Source organism: Petaurus breviceps, unplaced genomic scaffold (assembly GCF_028583685.1).
Source record: "Petaurus breviceps papuanus isolate PSGF00001 unplaced genomic scaffold, PetGlider_PUasm1.0 90897, whole genome shotgun sequence".
NCBI lineage: Eukaryota > Metazoa > Chordata > Mammalia > Diprotodontia > Petauridae > Petaurus > Petaurus breviceps.
Genome location: NW_027187374.1, coordinates 2,222,906 through 2,249,072, shown reverse-complemented (window position 1 = coordinate 2,249,072; position 26,167 = coordinate 2,222,906). Strand labels below are relative to the sequence as shown.

Sequence of the window (26,167 nt, the reverse complement as noted above, 5' to 3'; positions counted from 1 at the left end):
CCTAGCCACCCCTTTCTGTAGTTTCCTTTAAAGCACAGGACCTTTTTAAATCTCCCCAGTTCATAATGGTAAAATGGTATGGGTAGTGCCTCCTAGTCATTCAAATTACTTTACTTTTTGCTCCTGTATATTCTTTGCATATCATATACCTTGCCCTTCAACATTCATTTTCCTGTATTAGAACAGGAGGAGGATAGCCTATTTTGTAATGTGATTTTTGTTGTTGAGTAAATTCCACTGACCTCTGGGTGGAAATCAAACACATAATCTTAGTTTCATTTTTACCTTGCAAATTGAGTGTCTGGCATGGTTTCAAAATAATGAGAGCTAACATTTATATAGTGTATGCTATATAACATGTGCCAGGTAGTGTACTAAGCCCTTTACAATTATTTCATCCCAAATAATCTACATTTTGTAATATTTTCAGGTCCAAATCTAAGCAGTGAGTTAATTATTCCCTTAAGGCAGCTTAGACAGGAGAATAGCACACATTAATGACAACAGCTTTGTTCTATAGTAACAACTTTGGAAATCAGATATGAAAACAAAGTAGTATTCTCTCATCACTTTTTTATTAGAAATATTTGTAAATCAAGGATAAGCAATATACATTAAACCAAATCAATGTAGTATCTCCTTGTATTATGTAAAATCATCAAAGGAAAGGTATAGGTAAGGTGATGATGTGAAAGTGCAAGTAGCTTCTGATGGAAAACTTTGGGAAAAAAACTGTCACGGATGAATAACGTTTTTACTGAAATTTCTAAAAACTTTGTTATGTGTGGAGCATTCTCTTTTTTCCCATCTACAAGACAAGAGCCATTAAGAAAAGATTTCCACCTACAGAATCTTTCATCGTAGTGGTTTATTAAATTTTAGAGAACTGCCACAGAATTTTGACTTTGACAATAAAAATAAGAACCTTGTTTCAGCAACAGGTGTTTTCTCTGACTTTTCTGTTCAGGCAGCATCCACTAATTCTACCACTAAAGCGCCGGAGCCTACTACAGGATGTGGCACGCCAATCGCAAAGCCAATCGTAGCGGTTTAACCAGGTCGCATGTGCCCTCACACACCTTCACCCCAAAGACTGCAGGGCTTCTCGGGACCCTCACCAAAACAGGGAGGAAACCTATTTCTCTTTCCCCAGTGCAGGCAGCTTTTCAAATCTGAATTCCCATCCCCATTTAGGTCAAGGGATGAAGGGTCAGTCACAACAGTCCCACAGCTCATGCTACCAACCGCCTGGGGCAGAGGGCTCCGTAAAGGCCTGGAACAAACTTGCAACTGCCTCCCTTCGAGAACCTTCCAGAAGCTCCGCTCTCCAAATTCCAATCACCGCATTCGCTACAAACTCCCTACATGGCAGCTCTGGCTCGGCCCATGCAACAGCACCGACGACTACAGCGGAAAACAAGGAGGGGGTCGTTTCACCGCGCGCACTGATTCCAAAATCACCTGGATTTTCTCTCCCTGCGTTCCTCAGGACAAGCCGCTAAAGAGAAAACCTTTGCTAAACACCCTAAAATTCTCTTAGTAGTAACACGGACATCGCTTTTACTTCTAAGTAGGGAGCGTGGTTACTGTTTGCTTCTGTTTTTTTTCCTCCTCTCAAGTCCTTCAAAGATAGAACTATTTTTTTCTCTCATTCCGCGCCGACGGCGGAGGCGGCGGTTGCGTCTTCGGCGACGTCACGACGCTATGAGGTCGCTGCGCTGCATGGCTGCAGGAAAGAGTCGGAGTTAGGAAGATGGGGAGGGCTGCACCCTGAAGTGACTATCTCAGTTAGGCCCCGGCGCGGCCTACGCCAGCCATTTACCTTTCTCGGCCGCCCCGCTCGGTCATGGCTGAGCACTCGGCCTCCAGACATCCCGTGGCGCCCATTGAGTCGGGTAAGAGGAGGCGGGAGTTGCCATTTACTCCTCTCTGACCACCAGAGCTCCTTAGTGGGCTTCTCTCGAGTCCCTTCACCGGGGCCGACCGTTTCCCTGCCGTTCTACCCTTAACTGGCACGCTCCCTCCCTGCCCCGGCTCAGCTCTTGTTTTCCCTTCTTCCCGCAGAGCTCTATTTCCTCATCGCCCGGTACCTGTCCGCCGGTCCTTGCCGGAGAGCAGCCCAGGTGAGTGGAGGGCACCTGCGGGGGCGCCCCCTCCACCTTCTTGTACCACTCTGGGTGATCGCATTATTAGCTGTATCTTCTCCAGTGCTTTGGATTGGGGGGTGGCGGTGGCAGAGGGATCTTGCCTGGTCTTTTCCTCCCTCCCCTCTCCCCCCCGCCCCCATCTCTTAAACGAGTGTCTTGTTTGTTGCAGGTGCTGGTGCAGGAACTGGAACAGTACCAGGTCTGTGCTCTTCTCCCATCCTTCCTCTCTCCGCCCCCCCCCCCTCCACCGTTCTGTCCCCTCCCCCCCTCCTGTTCCCTCCCCCATTTCTTGCCCCGTAAGTGGTGCCTTCTCTTTTTAGCTCATTTCACCAAATTGCCCCAAAACGAAGTTTTAGTAATATATGTGCGTTTTGTTTTCCTAGTTGTTGCCGAAGAGATTGGATTGGGAAGGCAATGAACATGACTGGAAATATGAGGACTTGGTGAGATTTTTGCATTATATCGTTTAAAAAAAAAAGCAAAAACTTACTTCCCCCAACAAACCAGAAACTAAAATTTTGTACACGTGGGCTAATATATACAACCATGTTTTCTCTGAAATGTGTTTAGTCTTTTTAGTTGAAAGTGTTTGTTTTGGTAATTCAGTCTAAACATTTAAGAAACCTTTGTGAATTTGAAGTATAGGTGGTTCTTAACCAAGAATGGCCATTCATCTAGGTGGTTTTCATTGTCTTTGGCATCTTGATAATGGGAACTTTGGCCATTATCTCAAACTTCACCTGTTCTCCACTGCTCATTGACTGGTAAAAGTCCTTGAAATTGGAGAATAATTAGCATTTATCTGCTTAATTTACTTGGTATTGTTTTAAGCCCTTTGTGGAGATTTTAGGAGATAGGACACTACAGAAATTTGCAGTTCTAAATTAACTTGCAATTGACTTCTGTGTAATGTTTCATTATATGCCTTTGTGTTTTTGGAGAGACAATTAAGAGCCTAAGTTCTAGGTTCTCTTTTTCCTTTTGTTTCTTCTCTTAGTAGTGTCACAAATTCTGTTCTAAAGATAATGACAGTTATGTAGGATTAAACAAGGTAGATATGTGCCTGTACAATCTGGCCTTGGATACTTATTAGCTGTGTGACCTTGGACAAGTCATTTAACCTGTTTGCCTTAATCCACTGAAGAAGTAAATAGTAAACTATTTCAGTATCCTTGCCAAGAAAACCCTATAGGAAATATGGTCCATGGAGTAATGAAGAGTTGGACATAATTGAACTCTTATTTTTGAGCTCAAATCTGACCTTAGATGTTTACTAGCTGTGACTTGCCTGGGATCACACAGCTAGTTAGTGTCGGATGTCAGATTTGAACTTGGGTTTTTATGTGTATATATAATACAAAAGCAGCTAGGTGGTTCAGTTCATAGAGCACTGGGCTTGGAGTCAGGAAGACCTGAGTTCAAATTTGGCCTCAGACACTAGCTGTGTGACTATAGGCAAGTCACTTAACCCTGTTTGCCTCAGTTTCCTTATCTGTTAACTGAGCTGGCGAAGGAAATGGTAAATCATTCCAGTACCTTTGTCAGGAAAACCCCAAATGGGGTCACAAAGAGCTGGACAAAATTGAACAACAAAGTCAGCCTTAGGTTGGGAAAATTGTTCATTTTTTTTTGTCATCGGGGAGGGGTGAGGAAGTGGCAAATGACCAGATAAATAATCTAGAATTAAATATTTAAAGGACTATTTGGGGGAAATTAATTTTGACCTCTATTCATCTCAACCCTGTGTAAATCTCCTCCTATAAGAAGTTTTTTTTTTAAAGAAATCTTTTATTGATGCATTTTTGTCTATATCAGTCATTTTAACTCTATTCTCTTTCCAGATTGTGACAAAGAAAAATTAAGAAACAAATGTGATATAGTAATCATATTTGAAGATGAATACCATACTCTAACCTAGTAGTTTTACCTTTGTTTCTGCTGAGGGTGAAGTTATGTTTAATTATCTATTTTCTGTGACTATAGGAATTGTATAATTGCTTGGTCCATTTTCCCCTTCACATCATAGATTAGTTACTAAGCCAACTCAAGGCATAAGGGAAGAGGGAGGGGAATAATAAACATTTATATAGTTCCCACTATGTGTGAGCCATACTGCTAAGCTCTTTTTACAAATATTACCTCATTTGATCCTCACAATAATCCTTCAAGGTAGGTGTTTTTATCTCCATTTTAAAGTTGAGGAAACTGAGGCAAACAAATTAAGTAACGTAGCTACTAAGTGTCTAAGACTGTATTTGAACTCAGATTTTCTTGTATCCAGGCCCAGCTTTCTTATTCACTGCATCGTCTAATTGCATGGTTTGTGGGCTTACCGAATAAACTTATGATGTCTTGGATCTAATGTTACTAAATGACTAATTAGGTGAACCCTACAGCTTATTAACATGGGTTCTGGTGAGAATGGGTTCTTCTGCCATCCCCTAGCTAGAGGGAGGTAATGAGGAGGTATTAGTTGCAGCTGTGCTGGTATTAGAACCTAATGGTTAAGAAGGATGCTCTGTGTTGCTCAGGGATGGATTTGAAGGCCCACTCCTGTTGCTTTCTTCTGCTTCCCACCTCCATCTCAATCTACTGCTTTGGAATCTGCTGTACCTACTACAGTCTAACCAGAGTACCCAGGAGGGATGGGGTGATGGTGGGGGTGGAGGATGGAGCATTCATTATGACCAAAGCTCCTTCCCAAGAACTTCCTATATAATTCTTTTTTCTATCTAGGACCCTGGGACTATAGAAATTGTATAATTGCTTGGTCCATTTTCCCCTTCACAGCATAGATTAGTTACTAAGCCAGCTCAAGGCATAAGGGAAGAGGGAGGGGAATAATAAATATTTATAACACATCTCCTACCCTATTCACTGAATTGAGAAAAGCAACAACACCTTGCCAGCCACCTCAATCAGTTACTAGACTTACTGTTTTTTTTCTTTTTTTTAAGCAATTGGGGTTAAGTAACTTGCTCAGGGTTACACAGCCAGTTATTTCTGGGTGTGGTGCTAAGTGTCTGAGCCGGGATTCTATCCCAGGTTATCCTGACTCTGAGGCCAGTGCTCTTACTTGCTGAGCTACCTGGCCGCCCCTGGACTTATTGTTGTTAGGACCTCACTCAGTCCAACAGTGAGCCCAACCAGGAATCAAGCATGTTGCATAGATAGTATACTTTTTGGCTGTACATCATCCACTGCCATAGTGGAATGAAGGGAAAGAACTGTTGCTGAATGAGATTTCATTTAGGCCCCAGAGGGACCTAATTTTTTCCTGTTATTTGAAAGGTAACCTATTCCATACTTACATGTCACTGGGTCCTTGAAGATAGGAGCCACATTCAGTCAACTCTTCCCCTTTTTGTGGCTATACTTTATTCTCTCATAATCAGATTTGCAGGTCTGCTAATTTGCAGGTCTACTTAATCTCTTAACTATTTATTAAACACCTATTTGGTGTTAAGCTCTGAGCTGGTTACTGGGGATATAAAAGGAAAAGTGGGACAGTAGCAGTCAGGGGACTTACATTCTGTTAGGGGATACAACACTTCGTGGGTAGTACAGACCATGGAAGAGGCCTTTGCGGTAGGCAGTGACAGGGATGGGAGAACCAGGATAAAGCAGTGTCATGGAAACCTAGAGAGAAAAGGATATCCAGGAAAAGATTGATTAACAGTGTTGAAGTCTGCAGGGATTTCGGAAAGGATGAGAATGCATCATTGGGCCTGGCAACTTGGGAGAGTACGGTCTCTGGCGAACGACGAGGTTTGAAAGCCAGACTTTAGAGAGTGAGAGGAAAAGAAGGAAGAAAGGAAACAAGCACTTATTAAGTCAGTGCGGTGGGTTAAGCACTGCGTTGTGATTTACAGATGTTCCACACAGCAGCATGAAGAGGTAGGTGCTGATATCCCTATTTTACAGTTGAAGAAACAGAGGCAGATAAGTGAATTGCCCAGAATCACACAGGTATATGTTAGTTTTTAAGACTGCATTTGAAGTCTCCTTGACTCCTGGTCCAGCACTCGATATCCACTGTGCCACTTTGATGAAAGGAATTGGGAGGGATGCATTATAGATTGCCTTTTCAAGAGTTTAGCCATAAAAAGGAAGGAGATATTGGAGATGGATGGATCAGGTGAGTTGTTTTTTTTTTTTTTAGTTTGGAGGAAGCATGGGCAGCGGAGAAGGCAAAGAGGAAATTAAAATAGGTCAATATACTAGACAAAGGAGAGAATGGGATCACTTGTACACAGAGAGTGGCTTGTATAAGAATAGCAGCTACCACTTGTTAAGATGGGCGAAGAATCAGATAGTAACAGAAGGTAGTGCGATGAAAGGGAGGGGAAAAGAGAAAACTTTATTTTAGATTTTTTTTTCATCTTTATTACACTTTAGAAACTTGGCTTCTGGAAGACATTGTGTTCCTTCTCTGGTGCCACCATATAGTATACCAAGAGGAGTATTAGGTATACTTACTCATTGACATTTCCAAACAGTTGGACTATATCATCCTGTCTAGTTCCTCTTTTTGTTCATCTATGGGAACTCCCTCCTCCCATTCATTCTTCCTCCTTTCTTAAGGAATTTAGTGTATGTCCTACTGTCTTCTCCCTATCTCCCACAGCCTTTCTCTATACCCTGAATCCTGCTCTCATACTTGAGGACTTAAGTATGCACAATAATATACCCTCAAACACCTTTGCTCCCTGATTAATGATCCTCAAATTCCATGACTATCACTCCTCCGCATCTGTCTTCAAGGATGATCATATCCTTGATCTCATTATCACTCATTTTATCTACATGATTTTGAACTCTAAAATTGCTGATTTCAACCTTCTACTATTACTTCTGCTTTCATTTTCCCGATTCAATTCAACACTAAGATGCTAAAATTACCAGTCATTCTATTCCCCTGAAACCATCCTTACTCTGACCTTTTTATTTTCTTCATTGTTTTGATCACATAGTTAACTAAACCTTGTCTTTTAAACTGAAATTTATTGTCCCCCAATCAAGTTACCTGTCATTACGTGCCAAAAAAACAAACAAACCCACATTGGGTTAATCTTCACCAACTTCTCTACTTGCTTACTGGTGAATGATGTTAGAGGAAACCACAGCTGTACCACATAGTTCAACTAAAAATGTAATGGACTCTCACTAAAACATGACAGTTATCTCTCCCTCCTGCTTGATTTTTCACAGCTGCTCTTCCAGAACTGTATACCACACTACCTGTGTGACCTTGCCTAGCATATTCAGAAATTTGAGGTCATTCATTATGAGCTTCCTTAAATTCCCTAATCTGTCTATTAAAACCTCTTTATCATTCCTGTTCTCTCATTGGATCTAGTCTCTGAGGAAAAGGTGACTCTTCTTGGTAAGACTATCTCCCTACTTGTGTCCTTGTTCTATCTCTTGAATTGTAAGTATTTCCTAATTTCATGCTTATATTTGTCTCTTTGCAACATCTACCCATGTTTTCTCTTCTCTGGTCAGTCAGAACAAATCTTAATTCCTCTTTTACGTGACGGCCCTTCAGATACTTGGATACAGTTACCAGGCTAAATATGTCGTTTTTTTCAATTGATGCTTATGTCATGGACCCAAAACCTGTCATCATCCAAATATTGTCCTCTGTAAACTCCAACTTATTTTTTTTTTTTTTAAGCAATTGGGGTTAAGTAACTTGCTCAAGGTTACACGGCCAGTTATTATTTCTGGGTGTGGTGCTGAGTATCTGAGCCCAGATTTGATCCAGGTCATCCCGACACTGGAGCCGGTGCTCTTACTTGCTGAGCCACCTGGCCTCCCCGAAACTCCAACTTATTAATATCCTTTGTATACCACAAATGTGAGCAAGGCAGAATACAGTGGGACTTGACTTCCTATTCCTGGAAACTATGCCCATCAGTGTAGCCACCTTGTCACACTGCTAACTGACACTGAGCTAAAATTAAAACTAGATCTTTTTCACAGTTGTTATTCCTCCATACCTCCCCATCTTATACTTATGAAGGTATTTTTTGTGCCAGAGGTTTTTTTTTTGTGCCAGACTTTACATATATTTCTCTTAAATTTCACCTTATATTGAGCCCAGTTCTCTAGCCTGTCAAGATCTTTTTGCAACCCATTGTGATAGATATCCTTCTGAGCTGTGTTATCTGCAGATACAATAAACATAGTATGTCTTTATCCATGTCATTGTTAAACAGCACAGGGCCAAGCTGGTGTCCTCTGCTAGAGACCTCTTGCCATGTTGGCCATTAACAATTATTCTTTGAGTCTGGCATTCAGTAGTCTCTGAATCAGTGATTTTCTTATGATTTAATCCATATCTCTCCCATCATCACAAGAATTATATAAGATACTTGATCAAAAGCTTTGCTAAAATCTTTTTAATTTAAAAACTAATTTTGAATGTAAATAGAAAAAGACAAAGCACCATTTCTATATATACAGCACAACATAAAAAGAAGATTCGGTAGAAAATCATGAATTTCCATTTCACACTGTTTACTTTTTTTTGGAGAACTGTAATAAATACTCCACAATGTTTTCAAGGCTACCTTTTCTGTGCTTTCTTATAAATTTTCTTTCATTCTCTGCTGTGAATTTTTCGTTTTTATTTTTCCCTTGTATTTTTTTATTCAGCATTTTATTTTTTCCCAGTTACATGTAAAAAATTTATAACAGTCATTTTTAAACTTTGAGTTCCATATTCTCTCCCGTCCTTCCCACCTGTCATTGAGAAGGTAGGCAATTCGATACAGGTTATACATGTATAGTCATGCAAAACATCCATAATAGTCATGTTGTGAAAGAAAATGTGGACAAAAAAAAAACTCGAGAAAAATAAAGTAAAAAAAAAGGTATGCTTCAAATCTGTATTCAGACACCATCAGTTCTTTCTATGGGCATGGAAAGCATTTCTCATCACAAGTCCTTCAGAGTTGTCTTGGATTGTTGCATTGCTGAGAAGAGCTAAGTCATTCACAGTTGATCATCTTATAATATTGCTGTTGTGTTGTACATAGTATATTTCACTTTGCACAAGCCTGTGCAAGTCTTTTCAGTTTTTTCTGAGAGCATCCTGTTCATCATTTCTTATAGTACAATAGCATTCTGTTGTAATCACATACTGCAGCCATTATTCAGCCATTCCCCAATTGATGGGCATCCTCTCAATTTCTAATTCTTTGCCCCCAGAAAAGAGCTAAATATTTTTCTACATGTAGGTGCTTTTCCTTTTCATTTTTTTTTTATCTTTTTTTGCAATACAGCCTTAGTAGTGGTATTGCTAGGTCAAAGGGTATGCATGGTTTTATAACCCTTTTGACATAGTTTCAAATTGTTCTACAGAATGGTTGAATGCGTTCACAACTCCACCAACTATGATTTATGTCTCACTTTTCCCACATCCCCTCCAATATTTGTCATTTACCTTTTCCATCCTATTAGCCAGTCTAGTAGGTCTAAAGCACTACCTCAAGAATTGTTTTAATGTACATTTCTCCAATCAGTAGCAAGTTAAGAGTATATTTTCATATGGCTGTAGATAGCTTTGATTACTTCATTAAAACTGATCATATCTTTTGATCATTTATCATTTGGGGAATGGTTCTTGTTTTTATAAATTTGACTCAGTTCTTTATATGTTTGAGAAATGAGCCTTTATCAGAGAAACTTGCTTCAAAATTTTCTTTTCACAGTTACTATTGCTAACTGTATTTTCCTCCATCTTATTCTCCCACCCCTTTTTATTCTATTCTCTCTCATTCACCCTGTCCCTCCTCAAAAGTGTTTTGCTTCTGACTTCCTTCTCCCCCAATCTGCCCTCCCTTCTATCACCCCCATGCATAGATTTCTCTAATCTCCAACTTTCTTGTAGGGTAGGATAGATTTCTGTACCCATTTGAGTGTATATGTTATTCCCTCTTTGAGCCAGTTTTCATGAGAACAAGGTTCACTCACTCTTCCCCCCCTCCCCCACTGTAAAAATTTTTTCTTGCCTCTTTTATGTGAGATAATTTACTCCATTCTACCTCTCATTTTCTTTCTTCAAGTATATCCCTATCTTATCCTTTAATTTTATTTTTTAGATATCATCCTTTCATGTTCAACTCATACCTGTGCCCTCTGTCTATATATACCTCTAACTACCCTCATGATGTGAGAGTTTATGAATTACTGATAGCATTCTCGCATGTAGGAATGTAAACAGTTTAACCTTATTGAGTCCTTTATGATTTCCCTTTCCTGTTTACCTTTTTATGCTTCTCTTGAGTCTTGTATTTGAAAATCATGTTTTATATTTAGTTCGGGTCTTTTCATCAATAATGCTTGAAAGTCCTCTATCTCATTGAATATCCATTTTTCCCCCAATGGTTTATATTCAGTTTTACTGGGTAGGTGATTCTTGGTTGTGAACCAAGGGTTGTAAGCCCTCTGAAATATCATATTCCTAACCCTCTGATCCCTTAATGTAAAAACCCCTAAATCTTGTTTTATATTGACTGTGGCTCCATGCATGATACTTGAATTGTTTCTCTCTGGCTGCTTGCTTGACCTGAGAGCTCTGGAATTTGACTGTAATAATCCTGGGAGTTGTCATTGTGGGATCTCTTTCAGGAGGTGATCAACAAATTCTTTCAATTTCTATTTTACCCTCTGGTTCTAGAATATCAGGGCAGTTTTCCATGATTAATTTCTTGAAAGATGATGTCTAGGCTCTTTTTTTGATCATGGCTTTCAAGTAGTCTGATAATTTTTAAATTATCTCTTCTGGGTCAGTTTTCCAAGTCCCTTGTTTTTCCAGTGAGATATCTCACATTGTCTTCTATTTTTTCATCCTTTTGGTTTTGTTTTATTGTTTCTTGATTTCTCATAAAGTCGTTAGCTTCCATTTGCTCCATTCAAATTTTTAAGGAATTATTTTCTTCAGTGAGGTTTTGGACTTCCTTTTCCATTTGGCCAATTCTGGTTTTTAAGGCATTTTCCTCATTGACTACTTTTTTTTCCTCCCTCATCCCCACTCTACTCCACCCTAGAGAAGGCTACCATTAGACACACATAGGTGTATATATGCATATGTGTGTGTATAAAATCCTAATATGCATATTTCTATTTATCACTTCTTTCTCTAGAGATGGATAGCATCTTCCTTCATAGGTCCTTTGAAATTGATTTGAATACTTGTAATACTCAAAATGAATGTTATTCAAAGTGGTTCTTGGGACAATATTTCTATTACATTGTACAATGTTTTCTCCTCTCATGTTCTGTTCATTTCACTCTTCATTATTACATGTAATTCTTTACATGTTTTTCCAAAATCATTCAGCTCATCATTTCTTATAGCATAGTAGTAGTATTCTGCCACAATAATGTACCACAACTTGTTTAGCCATTCTCCATTTGAAGGACATCCTCTTAATTTCCAGTTCTTTGCCACCATAAAGAGAATTGCTGTATTTTAGAACACATAAGATCTTTCCCTTATTACCTTGGGAAACAGACCTAATAGTGATATTACTGGAACAAAGAATATAGGGAGTTAACTCTTTGAGCCTAATTCCAGATTGCTTTCCAAAATGACTGGATCAGGGGCAGCTAGGTGACCCAGTGGATAGACCACTGGCCCTGGATTCAGGAGGACCTGACTTCCATTCTGACCTCAGACATTTGACACTTACTAGCTGGGCAGTCACTTAACTGCGTTTACCTCATGAAAACAACAGAATGGTTTGATCAATTCACAGTTCCACCAGCAATGAATTTGTGTCAAATTTTTGCACATCTCCTACAACATCATTTTCCCCTTCTATCATTTTTTGCAAATCTGGTAGGTGTAAGATGATATCTGAAAGTTGTTTTAATTTGCATCTCTCGAATCAATGATTTGGGGGCATTTTTTATGACTATAGTTTTGATTTCTTCATTGAAAAACCACATGTTCATATTCTTTGACCATTTATCAGTTGGGGAATGACTTGTATCGTACATTTGGCAAAAGTTATATATATGTTCAAATGACATCTTTATCTGAGAAACTGTCTATAAAAATTTTCTCCTAATTTTCCGCTTTCCTTCTAATCTTGACTGCATTGTTTTGTTTGTACAAAACTTAAAATTTAATGTCATAGAAATTATCCATTTTATTGCCTCACGATGCTTTGAATCTCTTATGTATTCATAAATTGTTCTCCTGTCCATAAGTATGATGGGTACTGTGTTCCACGGTCTAATTTTTTTGTGCTGTCTCTCTTTGTATTTAGGTGATGTATCCATTTTGACTTTATGTTGGTAAATGTTTTAAGATAGTGGTCTTTGCCCAATTTCTGTCAGATGCTTTCTAGCTTTCCCCACAATTTTTACCAAATAACGAATCCTTATCTCAGTAGCTTAAATTTTTATATTTGCAAATGCGAGGTTACTATAATCATTGTCTACTGTGTATTTTATATCTACTCTGTTCCACTGATCTACCTTTCTGTTTCTTAACCAGTGCCAGATAGTTTTTATAATTACTGTCTTCTAATATAGTTTAAGATTTAGTACAGGAAAATTAATATGAACTGATACAAAGGGAAGTGAGCAGAACCGGGAGAACATTGTACACAGTAAAAGCAGTATTGTACAATGAAGAATTGTGAATAATTTAGCTATTCTCAGCAGTACAATGTTCTAGGACAGTCCCAATATAAAGACCAATATAAATCTGGTTTGTGTAAAAGTATTTTATTACATTCATGTAGTAACTGGGTTTGTTTTGGCAGGCATACTCTCAGGTATTTTATACTGTCTACAGTTATTTTAAAGGGGGTATCTCTACATAAAGGGTGATACCATAAGCAAATTAAGAGAGCATGGAATAGTTATATCAGTCAGATTTATGGGTAAGGGAAAAGTTTAGGCCCAAGGAAGATATAGAGAGCATGGCAAAATGTAAAATAGATAATTTCGAATAATAAAATTAAAAAGGTTTTTGCACAAACAAAATTATAAGGAAAGCAGACAACTGGGGGGAAATTTTTGCAACAAGAATCTCTGAGAAGGGACTCATTTCTCAAATACATAGAAAGCTGAGTCAAATTTGTAAAAATACAAGTCATTCCCCAATTGATAAATGGTCAAAGGATATGAACAGCTTTCAGACAAATCAAAGCTATGTATAGTTATATGAAAAAAATGCTCTAAATCACTATTGATCAGAGAAATGCAGATTAAAACAACTCTTAGGTACCACCTCACACCCATCAAGTTGGCTAATATGACAAAAAAGGAAAATGTTGAATTTTGGATGGGATGTGGGAAGATTGGGAAACTAATGCACTGTTAGTGGAATTGTGAACTCATCTAACCATACTGGAGAATAATTTGGAACTATGCCCAAAGGACTATAAAACTGTATATATCGTTTGATCCAGGAATATCACTGCTAGGTCTGCATTTCAAAGACATTCAGAAAAAGGGGAAAGGACCTATTTGTACAAAACATTTATAGCAACTCTTTTTATATTGACTAAGAATTGGAAATCAAAGGGATGTCCATCAATTAGGGAATGGCTAAACAAGCTATGGTATATGATTGTAATGGAATATCATTGTGCTATGAGAAATGACAAGCAGGATTATTTCAGAAAAGCCTGGAAAGACTTACATAAACTGATACATAGTGAAGTGAACAGAATCAGGAGGATGTTGTACACAGCAGCAGAAATATTATTTGATGAAGAACTGTGAATGACTTAGCTGTTCTGAGCAATATGATAATCCAAGACAATCCCAAAGAACTAACAGTGAAACATATCTGCCTCCAGAGAAAGAACTAATATTATTTGCATATAGACTTATGCATGCTATTTTTCAGTTTCATTTTTTTCTTTTATTTGAATTCTCTTCTACAAAATGACTAATATGGAATGTTTTACATAATTGCATGTGTAAAATCTGTTTCTGATTGCTTACCATCCCAGAGAGGGTGAGATAAAATTCAGAACTCAAAACTTTAAATGAAAATATTTTTTAAAAATAAGATATCCCTTGCTATCTCTTCTTGCAGAGTTTTGTTGGTGATAAAGAAATGCTCATGGTTTCTGTGGGTTCATTTTATATCCTGCCACTTTGCTAAAGTTACTGTTTCCACTAACTTTTCACTTGAATCTTAAAAATTTTCCAAAAACAGATATTCCTTCAGTTAACTTTTTCTTCTCTTATTGCTATCACTAGCATTTCTAATACAATATTGAATAATATTAGTGACAATGGAAATCTCTTTGTTTCAGTCCTGATTTTATTTGGAAGGGCTTTTACCTTATGCCTGTTACAAATAATACTTGCTAATGGTTTTGGGTAGATGCTTCTTATCATTTTAAGGAAAAATTCCTTTATATCTATCAAGTGTTTTTAATAGACATGAATGTTGTGTTTTATTAAAAGCTTTTTCTGCATCTGTTGATATAATCATAGGATTTTTGTTATTGATATAAGCAGTTACGTTAATAGTTTTCCTTGTTAGACCATCTATGCATTCTTGATATAAATCCCACTGGGTTACAGTGTATACCATCTTTTTAATATCTTGTGGTCTCCTGGTTACTATTTTATTAGGTATTTTTGCATCCATATTCATTAGTGAAATTGGTGTATAATTTTCTTTGTTTTTTGTTTTTGCTCTTCCTGGTTTAGATATCAGTATTGTATTTGTTTCAGAAAAGGAGTTTGGTGGGACTACTTCTTTGCCTGTTATTCCAGATAATTTATTTAATATTGGAATTATTTGATCTTTAAATGTTTGGATTTGTAAATAAATCTAAATCCTGATGCTTTTTTCTTAGGAAGATCATTTATGGCCTGTTCAATTGATTTTTCTAAACTAGGTTTATTTAGATATTCTGTTTCCTTTTCTGTTAATCTAGGCAGTTTATATTTTTGTAAATACTCTTCCATTTCACTTCAATTGTTAAATTTATTGGCATATAATTGGGCAAAATATCTCCTTATAATTGCTTTGATTTCATCTTCTTTAATGGTATAATCACCCTTTTCATTTTTAATATTAATTATTTCATTTTCTTCCCTTATTTAAATCATATTTTCCAATGGTTTATCTATTTTTTCCCCATAAAATATTAATTTCACCTTTAATTTTTAGAATTTCCAATTTGGTATTTAATTGGTGATTTTTAATTTGTTCTTTTTCTAATTTTTTTTCAAATTGCATTCCTAATTCATTGGTCTGCTCTTTCTGTTTTATTGATATGAACATTTAAAGATAGAAATTTTCCTCTAATTCCTGCTTTTGTAGCATTCCATAGGTTTTGAATTGTCTCAATATTGTCATTCTCTTTAATGAAATTATTGTTTCTATTTGTTCTTTAATCCACTCATTCTTTAAGATTAGGTTGTTTAAGGGGGCGGCTAGGTGGCGTAGTGAACAGAGCACCGGCCCTGGAGTCAGGAGAACCTGAGTTCAAATCCGGCCTCAGACACTTAACACTTACTAGCCATGTGACCTTGAGCAAGTCGCTTAACCCCAATTGCACTCCAAAAAGCAAAAAAAAAAAAGTTTAGGTTGTTTAGTCTTCAATTAGGTCCCTTATTGAAGATAATTTGTATTGCGTTGTGTTGTGAAAAGGATACATTTCTGCTTTTCTGCACTTAACTATGTTACTCCCAGTTTTTACAGTGGGGGTTTTAGCAAGTACTGAACCATTGTGGTAAAATTTTATTAGTCTACAAACTATTATTAATCAAAGATCTTTTCAGTTTATAAACTTTAAAAAACAAAAACTAAAAAAGAACAAAAATGAACTTTTCCCTCTCTCCCAATTCCTACTTTAGTTGCTGCTGAAAACTCTAGTAGTAAAGGTAGAGTTAATGGGCACAGAATTTGGACTTTTTACTGCTCTGTATGTAATATAGTTTGAGTTTGAAAACACTGACCTTATATCAGAATTCATATATTTAATAGCTTATCTACTCTGAAGTGCTTGCTTTAAATAATTCTCTAAAACAATTAGTTGAGATATAATAGTTTCTTGTCATCCCACATTTTTATGGCCTTTGATATTGCTGGTCATGACAGCTTCTGGAAAATTCTATCAAAATTTGGTTGCCCAGAGAAGTTCATCAGCATTGTATGTCAATTTCATCATGGCATGCTTGTTTGGGTTCTGTAAAATGGACAATACTCTTATGCTTTCCCAGTCACCAGTGAAGTGAAGCAGGGCTATGTGCTTGCTCCCATGCTTGTTAGCATGATGTTTTCAGCCATATTGTCAAATGCTTTCTATGAGGATGAACATGGCATCAAGGTCAGCTACCAAACTGATGGTAAATTCTTCAACTTGAGAAGGCTACAGGCCAATACCAAAGTGGAGAGAAGTGTTTGTGCATGTTTCTCTGTTTGCAGATAATTGTGTACTCAATGCAGCCTTTGAAGCTGAAATGCAACAAAGTATTGATTCATTCTCTGCCGCTTGTGCTATTTTTGGCCTAACAATTAACACCAAGAAAACACAGGCGTTCTATCAGGCACCACTAAACCATCTATATATGGAACTGTCATTTATAGCAATTGGAGAAGTTTTGAATGCCATGGATAAATTCACTTACCTTGGTGTAGTGTACTTTCCAGTGATGTACACGTTGATAATGAGGTTGACGCACACATTGCCAGACCTAGCTCAATGTTTGGGAGGCGCTGAAGGAAAATATGGGAGCAAAGTAGTATTAAACTGGCTACCAAACTGAAGGTCTTCAGAGCCATGGTGCTTACTTCATTGTTGTATGCCAGTGAAACCTGGACAGTCTACCAGCACCATGACAGGAAACTGGATCGCTTCCATTTGAATTGTCTTAGGAAGATTCTGAAGATCACCTGGCAGGATAAGATACCAGATACTGAGGTCTTTACTCAAACTAAACTGCCAAGCATTCAAACTCTGCTTCAGAGAATGCAGCTCCAATGAGCTGGCCATGTTGTTCACATATATTTGCCAAAAAGACTCTTTTATGGAGAACTTACACAGGACAAGCATTTACAAAATATGAATTGGTCACAGGCCATGGAGGAGCTCGAGAAGGATTTTGAAAATCAGGTAAGAGAAGTGGAGGAAAAATTGGGAACAGAAATGAGAACAATGCAAGAAAACCATGAAAAGAGAGTCAACAATCTGACTGAAGAAAATAACACCTCAAAAAATAGACTAACTCATGGCAAAAGAGGCCCAAAAAGCCAATGAGGAGAAGAATTCCTTAAAAAGCTGAATTTGCCAGATAGAAAAAGAATTTCAAAAGCTCATTGAAGAGAGTAATTCCTTCAGAATTAGATTGGAGCAAATGGAAGCTAATGACTTTGTGAGAAATCAAGATACTATAAAACAAATCCAAGCAAATGAAAAAGTAGAAGGCAGTGTGAAATATCTCATTGGAAAAATCACTGACCTGGAAAATAGATCCAGGAGAGATCATTTAAAAATTATTGGACTATCTGAAATCCATGATCAAAAAAAGAACCTAGAAATCATCCTTCAAGAAAATTCTCAAGGAAAATTTCCCTGATGTTATAGAACCAAAGGGCAAAATAGAGGTTGAAAGAATCCACTGATCACCTCCTGAAAAAGATCCCCCCCCAAAAAACTCCTAGGAATATTATAGCCAGGTTCTGGAGTTGCCAGATCAAGGAGAAAATACTACAATCAGCCAGGAAGAAACAATTTTAATATTGTGGAAACAATCAGGATAACACAAGATCTAGCAGCTTCTACATTAAGGGATCACAGGGCTTGGAATATGATATTCCAGAGGCCAAAGGAGCTAGGATTAAAAACAAGAATCACCTGCCCGGCAAAACTGAGTATAATGTTTCAGGGGAAAATATGGTCATTCAATGAAATAGAGGACTTTCAAGCATTCTTGATGAAAAAAAAAACATAGTTGAATAGGAAACTTGACATTTGAATACAAGAAACAAGAGAAGCATGAGAAGGTAAACAGGGAAAAGAAATCATAAGAAACTTAACAGATTTGAACTATTTACATTCCTATATGGAAAAATGATCATTGTAACTAACAAAACTTTTCTCAGTATGAGGATAGTTGAAGGGAATATAAATGTGTATATATGTACAATACATATATATGTCTATATAGGAGGGTATATGTGTGGATGAATATATATGTGAGGGCATAGAGGGCACAGGATCAATTGAATAGGAAGGGGTGATATTTTAAGAATAAAATTAAGAGGTAAGAGGAATATAATGAGGAGATAGGGAGAGACAGAATAGGGTAAATTATCTCATTAAAGAAATGGAACGTGTGAACCCTACAACTTGTGAGCCCTAAAACTCATGAACTCTTGCAACATGAAAGGGAGGAGCTAATGACCATATATAAGGAGAGGCCTAGGCTAGCGATAGCAAAACTGAGAAGAGAACTCTTGTGGTATCCCAGCACTTTCTGCTCTATCTGTGTTGATGTTTGTTTGTGATACTTTGTGCAGAAGCCCTGGGACCTTACTGGAAGCCCTGAAAGAGGATTTTCTTGTATGTTTACAGAAGTCCTGGAGGAGGGTTTTGGAGGTCCTGGGACTTTACTGATGATTTGTGCTGACCTCTTGGACCTTGTTTGTGGGTCTGTGTTGATTTCTATGTTGATGATTTTTGTTGAGTTCTCAGACCTTGTTGGTGGGTCTGAGTTGATTTCACAGGCATATAGTGAATTGATTATGGTGCTGGCAATGTGCATTGTGTATTATTGTGGCTCTGTTAAGCTTTGTCTTCCCAGAAATAGGAACTTTGAAGGTCTTGAGGTGGGTTGGACACTGACCTTAAGGTTGAAGTTGCAAAGATGCTGACTGACTTAAGCGTGATATAAGGAAAATCTTACTAATAATGAAGAACTGTGGGAAAATGGAATGGACCACTATAGGAGCTTGGGGCCCCTATACCCCCTCACTGGAGATTTTCAGGCAGGGGTTGGATGATCACATATTGAGTATAATATAGTGGGAATTTTTATTTAAGTATGTTTTAGACTAAAAGCCTCTGAAGTCCCTTTCAACAAAAATGTTCAGTGTCTTATTCCTGCTAAATTTGTTCTTTTTAGTTTGGGTGTTCCAACCCATTGATCTTTCTGGATCCTGTCATATACCATTTTAGATGTTCTTTTAAACTTTGTCATATGTAGATTTGATAAACATGCTTCTATAGAATTTATTTAAAATGTTACATATCATGGGACATTTTTTGAAGCACTCTTTTCTTCCATATTGATATTATTCCACTAATGAAATACATTTTAGGGTAGTCAGTTGCAGATCAAACTAACTCTTGTCTCGCCTGGAACTCCATTTGTATAGTATGAGAGACTTTGTCTAGTATTTTGCTGAAACTTTAAATGTATTGTGTTTCCCGTTTACAAGTCTAGTTACTCTATCAGATGAGATGAGATTAGTCTGGATGACCCATTCTTGATGAAGCCATGCTTCACTGTTAATAATCACTGTTTAGTTCTTTAAATAGAATTTAATTTGTTAAGCTCAGCTTGCAGAGTTTTATGTGCTTTCCTTTTTGAAAACTATTGCAAATTTGTCTTTATTCAGCTTTGTGGTACCTTTCCCTTTTGACATGATCATTCAGAGATCAATGACAGCAATGTAGCACCGTCTGCCAGTTGTATATATATATATATATAAATATATGTGTGTTTACATATACTTCGCAGTTTTTCCTTGCTGATGATTTGGACCTTTTTGATAGGTACTAAACACTATAATATATTTTTGTCATCCTTAGCATTTCTCATAGGCCTCAGCTCCTGAGCTTTACTGTTCCTGGCATTATTCTTTTTTTTATTTTGAGGAGGAAAGGAAGGGTAATTGGGGTTAAGTGACTTGACCAAGGTCACACAGCTAGTGTTAAGGATCTTAGATCAAATTTGAACTTGGGTCCTCCTGACTCAAGGGCCAGTGCTCTACTCTCACCATGCCACCTAGCTGCCCCTCCTGGCATTATTCTTATGGGATTTTGTCATTCGTTGTATGAGATAATATTTGTAAAAAGCACTTAGCACAGGGTCTGGCATGTTGTAGGTACTATATCAATGCTTATTTCCTTCCCCTTTTATACTTCAGTTTTATTTTTTTCATTCTTTCCATTTACATTTTTGTCATTGTGTGTATTGTTTTTTTCTATCTTCATATTTATTTATTTATTTTTTGGTTAACAAGCTTACTTTTAATCAGTCAAATATATGTCGTTTACCTAGTTCGGGGAAAGAGGTCAGCACCCCGAACTTCAGAGTATACAGACAGAATTATCAAGACAGAGAAACAGATCAAGTAAATAGGTTTCCAAACTGTCCAACCATTACATCTATACCAAATCAACATCTGGGTTTTTCAAAGCCGGGGTGCTCTCAATAACGGCTTCCCAGAGTCTCATCTGATCAAATCACAGAATGCTTCTCAAAGTGAGCCCCCCATATTTATTATTTTTTAAGATACAATTATATAACATTACATTAATGTACCACAGTTTAACCATTCCCTGGGCATGTACTTTGTTTCCATTTCTTTGCTTCTATAAAAAGTTCTGCTTATTATAAATATTTAGTTGTGTTTGTTGGACCTTTCTGTCTTTAATCTTTTTGAGGAATATTCCTAGAAGTGGAATCTGGATTGAAGGGAATGAACAATTAGTCATTTTATTTTGCATAATTCTGAATTATTTTCCGTACTGGTTAGACTGATTTACAGCTTCAACACACAACCCTTATAGAATTGATTATTCTCATTTTTTTTTGTTGTAGACACCATTTGCTCAAGATGTTAGGTGAACCTTAGTGTTGTTTTGATTTGTATTTTATTTTATTAGTGATTTAAAGCAGTCTAGCAAAATTTAATAGTTTTCAGTTCTGATGAAAACTGTTAGTTTATATCCTTTGATCACTTATTAGGGAATGACTAGATCTTGTTTCCTCCATGTATGTCTGTATGCTACACTTAGCAGAGAATTTTGATGGCATTTTTATCTCAGTTGACATCTCATGCTTAGTTGCATTGATTCTGTTCATGTAAAAAGCTTTTTAGTTTTACATGCACGACTATGTGGGTATATATGTGTTCTTTTGCTTTTCTTGTTGCCTTTATCCCTTGTTTAAGGACAGTAGAACTAAAAGTAGATACTTCTGAAAGTAGATACTGGAATAGTAGTGAATAACAAGTAAGAAGTAGTTGTTTAAAAGTTGACAGACTTGGTTAATTTTATATATGTCAGTTTCTCAGAGGCTTAGTTAGAAGAGTCTTGGAAGGAGAGTGGAAAAAGAGCCTGTCAGGGAGAAAGGAGGTTCATAAATAGTAGTTTTGTGATTCATTAGTGTAAGGTTCTCAAAATATTTAATATCTCCAGAAAACTCTGAAACTATAAGGTACAGTTGCTGATCTGTATCATTGGAAGGAGGTTTTTACACAGGTCTAAATCTCCCCAATTTTTTTTTCACTCCTCAGTTAACTGTGTTAATAGATAACAAAAAACCCATAAATGAATCATGCCAACCATTTTTCATTTCAGTGTGATATATAGATTTGTTGTTGATTTATAAAATCCAACATAATGTAAAAAATTAATGGCGAGAGAACACAAGGGTGGGCAACTTGAGGCCTCAAGGCCACAGGTGGCCCTTTAGGTCCTCAATTGAGGCCATTGACTGAATCCAAACTTCAAAGAATAAATCCCCTTAACAAAAGGATTTGTTGTTTATTTATTTTTTATACCTGGGTGTACCTGCCAAAACAAACCCACTTACTACATGAATGTAATAAAATACTTTTATATGAACCAAATTTATATTAGTCTTTATATTGGAATTGTCTTGGATCATTTTATTGCTGAGAATAGTTAAGTTATTTACAATTCTTTATCATACAATATTGCTTTTATTGTGTACGATGTTCTCCTTATCCATAGATCTGATAGATAAATTACTTCTTTCTCTCCTAATTTGCTTGTGGTATTACCTTTATACAAGCCTAAATCATATACCGATTTTAACCTTATTTTGGTACATGGTGTATAAGATGTTGATCTATACCTAGTTTCTGCCATACTGTTTTCCATTTTTTTCCAGTTATTTGAATTTTTAATAAACTATTTTTATCTCTTAAAAATTAACATTTAGCAATATTATTTATACAAAATTAATAAAAACTAATTTTGGAGGGGAAATATTAGTAACTGGGACAGGGTGGGAGAGAGAGCGACAGCGGGATTAGCGAAGGTTTCATGTGGAATGTAGTGCTAGAGTTTTAAGGTGTAGCTGAGAATTTTGAAGCCATACATACAATCAAAGGTTATGGTTTATATTGTTGGTCAGTTGTTTTTCAGTCATATTTCACTGTTTTTGACCCCATTTGTGATTTTCTTGGCCAAGATACTGGTTTACCATTGGTTTACTGGTTTACCATTTCCTTCTCTAACTCATTTTACTGATGAGGAAACCGAGGAAGATAGGGTTATTACACTGCTAGTAAATGGTTAAGGTTGGATTTGAACTCCAATCTTCCTGACTCCAGACCTGGTTCTTTAACCACTGTACCACCAAGGTCTTCTTTCTTTCTTTCTTTTTTTGTTACTTATTTTTTCCCCCAGGAAGGTCAAATCTTCTTTAAAATTTCTTTATTTTTTATTTATTTACTGTTCACAAATTCAGTTCCACGATTTTTGAGTTCCAAATTTTCTCCCCTTAACCCATACCCAACTCCCCATGGCAGCATGAAATCCATTACAGGTTCTATATATACTTTTACATAAAACATTAGTCAAGTTGTAAAGAAGAATTATAACCAATGGAATGAATAATGAGGGAGAAGAAACAAAACAAAATGAAACAAAAAAGAGAGAGAGCAAGTAGTTTGCTTCAGTCTGCATTTAGACTCCGTAATTCTTTCTCTAGATGAGGATAGCCTTTTCCATCATGAGTCCTTTGGAGTTATCTTATAACCTTGCATTGCTGAGATGAGGCCAGTCTATCAAAGTCAGACATCACAGATAATGATGTGTCTGTAATTGTGTACTGTGTTCTCCTGGTTCTGCTCCTCTCACTCAGCATCCGTTTATATAAGTCTCCAGATTATTATGAAGTCCATCACTCCTCATTTCTTTTCTTTTTTTTTTTTTAAAGCAGTTGGGGTTAAGTAACTTGCTCAAGGTTACATGGCCAGTTATTTCTAGGTGTGGTACTAAGTATCAGAGCCTGGATTCGATCCCAGGTCATCCCGACTCTGGGGCCGGTGCTCTTACTCACTGTGCCACCTGGCCACCCCAACACTCCTCATTTCTTATAGCACAATAGTATTCCATTACATTCATATACCATAGCTTGTTTAGCTGTTCCCCAATTGATGGGCATCCCCTTGATTTCCAATTTTTTGCTACCACAAAAAGAGCTGCTATAAATATTTTTGTACATGTGGGTCCTTTTCCCACTTGTATGATCTCTTTGGGATACGGTCCTAGAAGTGGTATTGCTGGGTCAGAGGGCATGCACATTTTTATAGCCCTTTGGGCATAGTTGCAAATTGCTCTCCAGAATGGTTGGATCAGTTCATAACTCCAGAAATGCATTAGTGTTCCAATTCTTCATCCTCTCCAACATTTATCATTTTCTTTTGTCATTTTAGCCAATCTGAATGGTGAGATGTGGCACCTAATAGTTGTTTTGATTTGTGTTTCTCTAATCAATAGTGATTTAGAGCATTTTTTTTTCATGTGCTTATAGATATCTTTAATTTCTTCTGAAAACTGCCTGTTTATATCCTTTGACCATTTGTCAATTGGGGAATGACTTGTATTCTTGCAAATTTGACTCAATTGTCTGTATGTTTTAGAAATGAGGACTTTATCAGAGACGTTGCTTGTAAAAATTCTTTCCCAATTTTCTGCTTCCCTCCTAATCTTGATTACATTGGCTTTGTTTGTACAAAAACTTTTCAATTTAATGTAACCAAAATTATCCATTTTGTAATGCTCTCTATCTCTTGTTTGGTCATAAATTCTTCCCTTCTCCATAAATCTGACAGGTAAACTATTCCTTGCTTTCCCAGATTGCTTACAGTATCAGCCTATATATCTAAATCATGAACCCATTTAGACTTTATTTTGGTGCAGATATTGGTAAGATATTGGACTGTGCGCATTTTCTGTCATACTATTTTCCAGTTTTCTCAGCAGTTTTTGTCATATAGTGAGTTCTTATCCCAGAAGCTGGAGTCTTTGGGTTTATCAAACAGTAGATTTATATAGGCATTGACTACTGTGTCTTGAGTACCTATTCTATTCTCCTGATCTACCACTTTTTTGTTACTTATTTAAAGCATATTTAAACTTATAAAGAACATTGAAAGAAGATTTTATATGAAACTATGAACTGTTACGGGCAGGTGGGTAGCACAGCGGTTTTGGAACCAGAAAAACTCATCTTCATGAGTTCAAATTTGATCTTAGACACTTACTAGCTGGGCAAGTTACTTATTCCTATTTGACTCAGTTTCCACGTCTGTACAGTGGTAAATCACTCCATTATCTTTGCCAAGAAAACCCCAAATGGGATCACAAAGAGTCGCACATGACTGAAGCAACAACAAAAAATTATCTATTACATAAGGTTTTTTCTTCTTTATTGTGTCAGTCTGATTATTGCCTGTAACACTTCCCCTCCTCCAAAGAAACCCTCCCTATTACCTAATAAATATAGGCAATAAAAACAAATCAACGCACTGCCTGTGTAGTATGTATTGCTTTTTTTTTTTTTGGAGGGGAGAAAGCAGGATTAAGTGAGTTGCCCAAGGTCACACGGCTAGTAAGTGTTAAGTGTCTGAGGCCGGATTTGAACTCAGGTGTTCCTGACTTCAGGGCAGGTGATCCATTCACTTCCACCTAGCCACCCCTAAGTGTTGCTTTTTAAACCTTTGGTCTATCATCTCTCTGCCAAAAGGTGAGAAGCATAATTTATCACCAGTCTTATGAAGGGATGACTCATCATTGTGTTGATCTGAGTTCTTGAGTCTTTCTTTTTTTTTTTTAAATGCTTTATTAACTTCTGATTTACATCGTTCGTTTCCGCCAGATTTTGAGTTACAAATTTTCTCCCCGTTTTTCCCCCACCCATTCCCCCAAAACAGCAGTCCCACAGGATATCCTCACCTCTGATCTGCTCTCTCCCATATTTTCTCCCATACCCGTTTCAACTTTTCCAGTAGGGCATGGTGGATCTCTATATTTCCCAATTATATGTAAAACAATATTGATAATAGTATATATATATTTAAACATTTGATTTTAAAACTTTGAATTCCAGATTCATTCCCTTCCTCCCTTATCACCCACCCTTACTGGGAAGATAAGCAGTTCAGTATAGGTTGTACATGTGTGGCTAATGCAAAACAATAACATAGCAGATATATTGTAAAAGACTGACTATATTTCCCTCCCTCCTATCCCACATCCCACTTGTTCTATTCTCTACTTTGATCCTGTCCCTTTTCAAAAGTGGGTGCTTCCAACTTCCCTCCCCCCCAGCCTGCCCTCCCTTCCATCATCCCCCCTCACATCCTCTCCCCCCCCTATTCTCCTGGAGGGTGAGATCCCCTATTTAGTGTGTATTTCCCTCCCTCCTCAAGCCAGATTCAATAGGAATAAGGTTGACCCATTCCCTTTTGCCTTCCTATTCTTCCCCTCCATTGTAACCATTTTCCCTTGCCTCTTCTGTATGAGATAGTTGCCCCACTCTGTCTCTCCCCATCTCCTCTCATTATATCCCTCTCACCTCTTAATTTCACCTTTTAAGTATCATCCCTTCCTGTTTTGAGTCTTTCAAAGTTGTTTTTCTTTGCTGCTTTGTAGTTATATGTGTCTTCTCACTCTTTTCAGAAGCAAGTTATACAGCCCTTTCTGAGTTTCTCTTTTCTCTCTATTCTCCTACTTGATGATCTTATCAACTCCCCCCCC

General features: G+C 37.1%; 1 protein-coding gene and 1 long non-coding RNA gene across 4 annotated transcripts in view; one reads left to right on the top strand and one right to left on the bottom strand.

Moving 5' to 3' along the window:
* Nucleotides 1–556: 556 nt before the first annotated feature.
* Nucleotides 557–2,308, bottom strand: LOC138151401 (uncharacterized). Its single transcript, XR_011165808.1, has 2 exons — nucleotides 2,091–2,308; nucleotides 557–1,726 (listed from the first exon to the last, which is right to left on the bottom strand). It is a non-coding gene; the product is annotated as an uncharacterized lncRNA (long non-coding RNA).
* The window catches only part of BRWD1 (bromodomain and WD repeat domain containing 1), a 188,608-nt gene continuing 164,163 nt past the window's right edge, over nucleotides 1,723–26,167 (top strand). For all 3 annotated transcript variants that reach the window (XM_069074849.1, XM_069074848.1, XM_069074847.1), the window contains exons 1-4: nucleotides 1,723–1,895; nucleotides 2,065–2,123; nucleotides 2,317–2,346; nucleotides 2,531–2,590. In XM_069074849.1, the coding sequence (XP_068930950.1) occupies nucleotides 1,847–1,895; nucleotides 2,065–2,123; nucleotides 2,317–2,346; nucleotides 2,531–2,590 (198 nt within the window). In that variant the 5' untranslated portion in view covers nucleotides 1,723–1,846. The remainder of the gene's footprint in view (nucleotides 1,896–2,064; nucleotides 2,124–2,316; nucleotides 2,347–2,530; nucleotides 2,591–26,167) is intronic.